Raw genomic sequence first — 8,422 nt, forward strand, 5'->3', positions numbered from 1 at the left:
GAAGCAAATAAAGCTTGGGGAAATATTCCTGCATCTCCTCACTGAAAACAAGAAAATAATTTTGTTTTTTTAAGATACGCATTTTGAATGTCGAGAGCCGTTACAACCTTATAGCTCCATGGTTACAACGAGCCCTTTAGTGACGTCTGCGTCTGCAGCACCAATCATGACGATGAGCATACAAAGCAGCCAATGAGAACGCTGAACAAAGCATACAGCAGCCAATGAGAATGAAGGAAATGTGGGAGATTTCTCCAGACTGAATAAGTAGGAGTACATCTCAGCTTCCGACCTCATTGTCGAGGGTTTTGAGTTTGACTGGGTCAGTCTCAGTTACTTTTGTGTTTTCCAACAAACGAACGAACGAGCAAGCAATAATGAGGGAGATTGTGCATTTACAGGCTGGACAGTGCGGCAACCAGATTGGTGCCAAGGTAGGAACTAAATATCATTTTTAATTTGAATGTGATTCGTGTCAGTTGCTTTTGGAGAAATAAGTCGTTGATTCTTTTAAATGTAAGCGTTTTTCGCTCTGTAATTTTTATTTTCGTGAAGCTTTTTTTTTTGTACTAGTAAATCTACCAAGTCTATATATGTTCCTTGCTAAGTCTCAAACACGCACACATTTTTTTTTTTTAAGCAAATGTCTTATTTTGCGTGCCTAAGTCGATTGGGAAATGTATTTGTTTTTAAATGGGGGGGGGGGAACTGTGAAAAATGGCGGTTGTGAATTAACAAATTAAACAATGCGTTAGTTTTAGGGTGTTGGCCGCGCCGGCATAATGTCGCATACGAGTCGGTTCTTTTGAAACGATTCTTTTAATGATTTGGTTACGCCTGTTCGGAAATCGTTGAGGCGTCACCCTCCTCTGGCAACACACAATGCAACATTTTCCACCTTAATATTTAACAACGTCGTGATGGGCAACGGTTTATAGCGAAGGAAGTGTTTTGCTACAAAATAAAGCACAAATAAAGTGCCACGCTGATGACAAACGAATTGGTGAGTCTATTTTTGAAGCGGTTCGTTGAATTGAACAGTCTTAACGAATCGATTCCCTAAAATGACTCGTGTCGCAATGTGAGCTGTTGTATCTGATTCATCTTCGAAATAAGTGAGGGAACGTTAGTATCATGACACATATGCTCTCATACCCTCATACCTTGGATGAAATTAATAATTCGTGTCACTGAGCAATATCAAAAGCTTATTTTCTTTGTTTCGTACGAGTCACACGCAGTTTCTTTTAAGCTCCCCGTGGTGTAAAATGGCTCCAGTGACTTGGCAAACTCCATTTTATGAATGTGGGACGCATGTAGCGGGAAGCGCTAGCCCATTGAATTTTGGCTTGATTTTTACTCCCTTCTATTGACGTTTATAAAATATTCCGAATCATCATGTTTATTGCTTAGTATTTTAAAAGTTTTAATGTCCTAAATTTCAAAACCTTGAATTACGTTTGTGAAAATTAAAAATTAATGTACGTGTTTTTTCTGAATGCATTTTATTTCAGTTTTGGGAAGTCATTAGTGACGAGCATGGAATTGACCCAACAGGCAGTTACCATGGCGACAGTGACCTTCAGCTGGACCGAATTAATGTGTATTACAATGAAGCATCAGGTGAGCAGATATTTGAAACCTTTTGTATCCGGGTATTGTCTTTGTACAATACAGCTTGCACATCCTATCTAGAAGTAGTTTGTTAGTAGCTTTTGATTTGCCCTGAAATTTTGGACTTTGGTTTTTCAGGTGGGAAATACGTTCCACGTGCTGTGCTGGTGGATTTGGAACCTGGAACAATGGACTCTGTGAGGTCTGGTCCATTTGGTCAAATCTTCAGACCAGACAACTTTGTCTTTGGTAAGTTTCCGCATTTGGTGGCTGTATGGAGTTGAGCATCTAATTTGGGGGAGGAGGATTGATCCAACACTGGCTGGGAACAGATTTTGAATAGATTTGAATGACTGGTTTCCAGTCTGATATTGATCGCTTTCCTCTTGCATTGCTTCAGCTTGACTCCTAAAATTATTAATTTATTTTTTTAGGCCAGAGTGGTGCTGGAAACAATTGGGCCAAGGGCCACTACACTGAAGGAGCTGAGCTGGTAGACTCAGTTTTGGATGTGGTTCGCAAAGAGGCGGAGAGCTGTGACTGTCTGCAGGGCTTCCAGCTCACCCACTCCTTGGGTGGAGGCACAGGGTCTGGCATGGGCACACTCCTCATCAGCAAAATCCGTGAGGAGTACCCTGACCGTATCATGACCACCTTCAGCGTGGTGCCCTCTCCCAAAGTCTCCGATACAGTGGTAGAGCCCTACAATGCCACGCTGTCTGTCCACCAGTTAGTGGAGAACACCGACGAGACATTCTGCATCGATAACGAAGCCCTGTACGACATCTGCTTCCGCACGCTGAAACTCACAACACCCACGTATGGCGACCTCAACCACCTCGTCTCCGCCACCATGAGTGGAGTCACAACCTGCTTGAGGTTCCCTGGCCAGTTGAATGCCGATCTCCGTAAATTAGCAGTCAACATGGTGCCCTTCCCCCGTCTGCACTTCTTCATGCCTGGCTTCGCTCCATTGACCAGCCGAGGCAGCCAGCAGTACCGTGCACTCACTGTCCCCGAGCTCACTCAGCAGATGTTTGATGCCAAGAACATGATGGCTGCCTGTGACCCACGTCATGGCCGCTACCTGACGGTTGCCGCCATTTTCCGTGGCCGCATGTCCATGAAGGAGGTGGACGAACAGATGCTCAACATTCAGAACAAGAACAGCAGCTATTTCGTTGAATGGATCCCCAACAACGTCAAGACCGCTGTCTGCGACATTCCACCCCGTGGCCTCAAGATGGCCGCCACCTTCATCGGCAACAGCACAGCCATCCAGGAGCTGTTCAAGCGAATTTCAGAGCAGTTCACGGCCATGTTCAGGCGCAAAGCTTTCCTGCATTGGTACACTGGAGAGGGCATGGATGAGATGGAGTTCACTGAGGCAGAGAGCAACATGAATGACCTGGTGTCCGAGTACCAGCAGTACCAGGATGCAACTGCTGAAGAGGAAGGCGAGTTTGAAGAGGAGGGTGAAGAGGAACTTGCTTAAATTACCTGTAATGTTTGTGTTATATGTGTTTTTCCTTTTCGAAACTTTCCTTTTTCTTATTGCATTTCCTGTCACCTACAACCTTCAGTTGTACTGCTAATAAAATGAATAAAATCACTGGTCTGTTTCCCTCAGTTCCTTGAATATTTATACAGGCTTACACCACCCATTGTCAAACTAAGTGGACATTTTTGGATTAAAAATTATTCTATAACACTGCAGCATGTTCATGCTTTCACATGCAAATAAGCATTTGTGGCTGAAGTATTTTAAGTAGTAAATTTCTGGTTTCAATATGAGTTGAGGTCAATGACATTTGGGGGAAATTGATTACCACGAGGTTGTGCACCTCATTCCTTAATAAAACATTTCAACTGGTTCCCGTAAGGCACATATGAGTAAATGAGGTTAGTCCATAAATGTCAAAGTAGTAACCAAAAATTTGAAAACGAGATGGACAAACGGGTTAACTTAAGTGTAATCACTTTCCATATCTCTTATCTAATATTACAATTTATATTAAAGTGACGTGATGCCAATAAATCCTTTTAATCTTTCAATGGGATTTTTTTTTTCTTCTGTTGATGCGCATGTTTGTCTTGTGGCTATACATTTGAAACCATAGCGGTTAGGAAATATGAACTGGATGGTTAATGGATTGGCACCATTTCTACTAAGTGCCTTGCATTACATAAACTAGGCAGTCAATTATTTTCTGTGGTAATCAACATTAAGCCACTAGTGCTGTTACTTGATCTTTACTTAAATTCTTGAAATGATTGTATTCTGTTATCCAAGGTTTTCAATGCAACTGCATGTAAAATTCGATTTTGTAAGCGGCATATTGTGTGAATATGCCCAAGTCCACCCAATCACAATTTTTTTGTGCGCCATTTACTAATTTACTAAAATCACGTTGCTTCCACTTTAATCCAGTTTTGATGAATGGTTAGGAAAAGCCAAGATTAACCTTTTTTGACCATTTTCTCAATTCAAGTTTAGGTCTGAATGCGTACAGAAGATTTAAATGGCATCAAGAAGGTTTTTAGAAGTGCAGTTTTGTGTATTTTACAAACATTGTTCCAGAATATTCCAGAAATATCCTGCAAATACTACAAATGTACAGATATGTAGAGCACAAGAAAAATAAATGTACATACTGTGATTGAAAAAAAACAAGTTGAATGTGGGAAAAGCATCAATCACAGTCTGTAAACAAGAGTGTTTTCATGCATGTTTAAAATTCACTGAAACCTGTGTTTCATGTGGATGTCTGTTCTAAAGTTCTTTGCCATCATAAAAGAGGAAGTGCACAATAATCCTCTAACCACGTATTCATTGTATTTACATACACAAATCCACAGGCTACAGTCACAGCTCTGTTCTGTGTGTAAGGCTAAATGATAATTGTATGTTTTCAGTGACCTAATCTAAGAGTAAAAGACAACATGTCATTGGACCACAGTAGCATCAGATCCAAAATGAGAATAAATAGCAATATAAAGTAATTAAGGGTTCTCTGTCCAGATTCATGTGGTTCTTGCAGTTGTTGGGTTCCTTGGCTTTCTCCTTTACAAAATGTTATGAGATCTTGTTGTTCAGCTGCCCGGGATACTGCTTCAATTGTTTCTCAGCCTCCTCACTAAACGAATCACTTGGAAACACAATTCAATTACAAAAACTATTCAAATAACAAGATAGTTGGTTAGTTGTTGGTATGTCAAAAGAAAGTGGGAAAAACTGCTTAAAATGTTGCTTAGTTTCATTTTTGTTTAAGCAAGTAGGTCATGTTCCCTTCAACCCTTAACATAATGTGAAGGGCCCAGTGAAATGCAGCAGGTCTCACCAAGATGACATTGATGCAACCAGACACGGTTGCCATCGTATTTGCAGTTGCACCGCATAGCGTTATTGGTGAAGTTGCTCTCAGCTACCTCAAAGTTGGGGTTTATTACGACCTAAATAAGAGGACAAAAAGATAAGACCCATACTGGGGTGATTCTTCCGAAATCTGGTTATATTTAACCCCTAATCAATGCAAGAAAATTAAACAAATCATTTTTGCTCAAAGAATATTTATCATCATCAGTGTTGGGTAAGTTACTCAAAAATGTAATTCACTACAAATTACTATAAAATATCAACCAAATTACTGACTTTGCTGATAACTTCATTGAAAAAGTAATTACATTACTAATTACTTTTAAGTTACTTTCTAAAACACTTAAGCATAACAAATTACTATATTTCCACCTTGTTCATTGGTTTGTGGTTCTGTGACAGATGACGGGCGTGTGTTCCTTAACGATTCAATGTACATTACATATCTATAATCAGACAATGGGGTCCTGCGGGACCAAAGTCTGGTGATGTAACACTGCACACTAAGTAAAGACTATCTACCCTATGGAAGTACATTTACTTGGTACCAAAGTAGTTACTCGTTCTGTGAAATACTGACAAATAGCTGAATACCTGTAGTATGTAGTTTCCTGGGTTAACATCTGTGATGTCAATCCACTGGCAGTCAATATCATGTATGTACAAGTCCCAGCAGCCCACTGTGATGCCCTGCTCACCAAAGTTAGCACATTCATATCACTTTGAAATACCTGCAGCAAGGGAGGTTATCATATGGTAAATATGACCATTGTCTTTTAAAACTTAAGGTAACAACAGATGTGTCATATGGTGATAGTTTTAAAACAAGATCAATACGTGTGACAGAGCAGGATAAAAGTAATATATAGGCATTACAAATGTTAATATCTACTAAACCTAGTAGTCTAGGGACACCTAGTGGGATTTTGAATAACAGCCTTGAAAACAAAAACACCATTTTGGTTATATTTCCCCCCAAAATCAAAATAAAGAAATAAGAAATTATATTTTGTGTAAAGAAAATGAAGCCTATATGTGAGGACATTAACATTTTAGGAATTGTGCCATTATGTTTTAACCATTAACAATTTTTGATTTGGGGATGAAATGTGACCTGGACTTGAGGTTAAAGCGAATGCTTGCACAAATCAAAGATCGAAAGTTTGGTATCCATTATTCCAGCACCTCTTGCAACTAACCTTTGACCTCTGTCTTACCTTCATGTCAGTGTGTGTCCTCCAGGCAGAAGCTAGCTTTATGTCCATCAGCCACTTTAGTCCCATTTAGAGACAGCAGGTCTCATGTGAAGACATCCATACTATGATAGTGCCTGTATAAGAGGTTGTACATACAGTCTGTCTTCTATGCCAAACATCTATCACATATTACTCAAAGAATTACATTTTATAGTCAACAACCCCCCTTCTATGATGGGACATATGTCAGGCTGAATTAATTAATCAAAAACAACAAGACAAGAAATGTTGTATATTTCGTGTTGAATTTAAAATGTTTCAACCTATCAATATCTGACATTAAAAATGTCCACAATGACTCATTTTAAATTATCATTAATCCTAAATACTGCAACCTACAAATCTATCATTTTCATAGATGAAAACAAGCCGTCCAGGACAGAATCAGAGCTGTAGGGGTGAAGGATGGAGCTGAACTCATGGTGTGGTTTCAGCCTGAGATGAGCTTTTCATGAAACCTGTGAAGAAAATGTCTTGGTCATATTTAAACCCAAATTAAGCCTATATTTAGGACCATTGGGATTATTTGGATTGTGACATTATTTTCAGAACATTTCAAACACATTTTACAACCCAATTCTCATTACCATAACACATCCAGACGTTTCACTGTTACTATTCCCATTGTTTTCAGTGACGCTCCTCATTCCCGAAAAACTGTGGGTGTGTGAGAAACAGACCAATATTTAAGTCCTTATTTTTACTATAAATTCTCCTCTTTGCACAGTAGTTGGCAATATGTGCAAAAATGAGAATCACCAATAATGTGAAAAAACGCTTAAACATTGACCTATCATATCACTTCCACATATATAGATTTAACCACTAGAGCTGAAATATTCTTCTAAAAATCTCCATTTGTGTTCATCAGAAGAAAGAAAGTCATACACATCTGGGATGTGAGTTGGTGAGTAAATAATGAGAGAATTTTCATTTTTGATTGAACTATTCCTTTAGTGGGCCTAACAATAGGCTGCAAAATTGTCTTATTTGTTGTTTTGGAGTAAAATTGTTCAAGGACATTGTCTTGACAAGTTTTGTGAGAAACATTACATAACTAACTACATTTACAAGCTGATTAAATTGCGCCATATCTTAACTGATAGATCGGTGCACTTGTGATGCAGGTACGAGTCCTGAAGAGTACGTGAGTCAACACAAGAGCCGTAAGTATCATACAAGCACCACAAAATGACGTGGTTGCATGAGCAATTGTGTTTTTCATCTCACATTTTCTTTTTATGATGCTATCGGTTAGGTTTAGGTTTAAGGTTTAGGGTAGGGAGGTATGTTGTGTTAATTTAAAACTCAATAGAGCATAAACCTGAAAACCTCATCTGTTGGAGAGAACACTTAACTCGTTTTTAGCGCCTCACAGTGGACATTTAACTTTTAGAACTACCATGATATATGTAGGAACCACATCATGTAATTTTGCAAAAACGCTGCTACAGTAATGTTATTTTCTTGAGGTAGGTCAAGCTGAAACCCTGTGGCTCTGTGGCACTATCAAAATATTGCTCTATTTGTTTTAACATCCCAAAACAGCAACATTGTCTCAATCACTGGGTTGAGTTTGGGCCTGGACTATATGTTACACAAACTGAGAGGAGGAGTGTTCGGAATACCTGTTTGATAACAATTATTTTTTTACATTTTGGTTTGGTGCCTCTAGTGGAAATATACAGAAGTTAATGTGAAAGTCAAAACTGACCATAGAAGTCTGTTATGGTAATTTCAGCTGTGGATCCTCTTGCAGCAATGCTGAGAATGTTGTAACATATATGGCAGATGTAAATTTAGCCTGGGATTATTTTAAATCCACTTTCCTGGCCATATGTGAAAAACATGCTCCTTTTAGACGATTTAGGATTAGTGGTAAAGATAATCCTTGGTTTAATGAATTTGCCTCTACTTTTATTAGACAAAAAAATGCTGCCTGGGCTAAACCAACGCTGCGCTTCCATTGAAAAAACAGTGCACACACTCAAAAATGTGTGAACAGCCACGAACCTGGCCCAAAACCCAGTCGGGCTCTTGTTGGGTTGAAGACTTCTATTGCATGTGTACAATAATCAAAAAGTAATTTTTGTTTTCAAATACAGGTGCGTCGAATAAACCAAATAATGATCATAAGTTCACTGAGAATATAAAGTATTCTTGTGTTGCAAATGAA

General features: G+C 38.9%; 1 protein-coding gene across 1 annotated transcript; it reads left to right on the plus strand.

The window, feature by feature from the left end:
• The first annotated feature begins 272 nt into the window (after positions 1-272).
• LOC127659695 (tubulin beta-4B chain-like) lies at positions 273-3,226 on the plus strand. Its single transcript, XM_052149632.1, has 4 exons — positions 273-434; positions 1,515-1,623; positions 1,753-1,863; positions 2,049-3,226. The coding sequence occupies exons 1-4, from the start codon at positions 378-380 to the stop codon at positions 3,107-3,109; spliced, it is 1,338 nt and encodes a 445-aa protein (XP_052005592.1). The 5' UTR covers positions 273-377; the 3' UTR covers positions 3,110-3,226.
• The last annotated feature ends 5,196 nt before the right edge of the window (positions 3,227-8,422 follow it).

This window comes from Xyrauchen texanus, chromosome 19 (genome assembly GCF_025860055.1).
Source record: "Xyrauchen texanus isolate HMW12.3.18 chromosome 19, RBS_HiC_50CHRs, whole genome shotgun sequence".
In the NCBI taxonomy this organism is placed as follows: Eukaryota; Metazoa; Chordata; class Actinopteri; order Cypriniformes; family Catostomidae; genus Xyrauchen; species Xyrauchen texanus.

Bases quoted from the DNA above. Each gene is read 5' to 3' on its own strand.
- LOC127659695 (XM_052149632.1), top strand. From the start codon at position 378: ATGAGGGAGATTGTGCATTTACAGGCTGGACAGTGCGGCAACCAGATT. The intron at 435-1,514 runs GTAGGAACTAAA...ATTTTATTTCAG, and splicing joins GCAACCAGATTGGTGCCAAG to TTTTGGGAAGTCATTAGTGA. The intron at 1,624-1,752 runs GTGAGCAGATAT...TTGGTTTTTCAG, and splicing joins GTATTACAATGAAGCATCAG to GTGGGAAATACGTTCCACGT.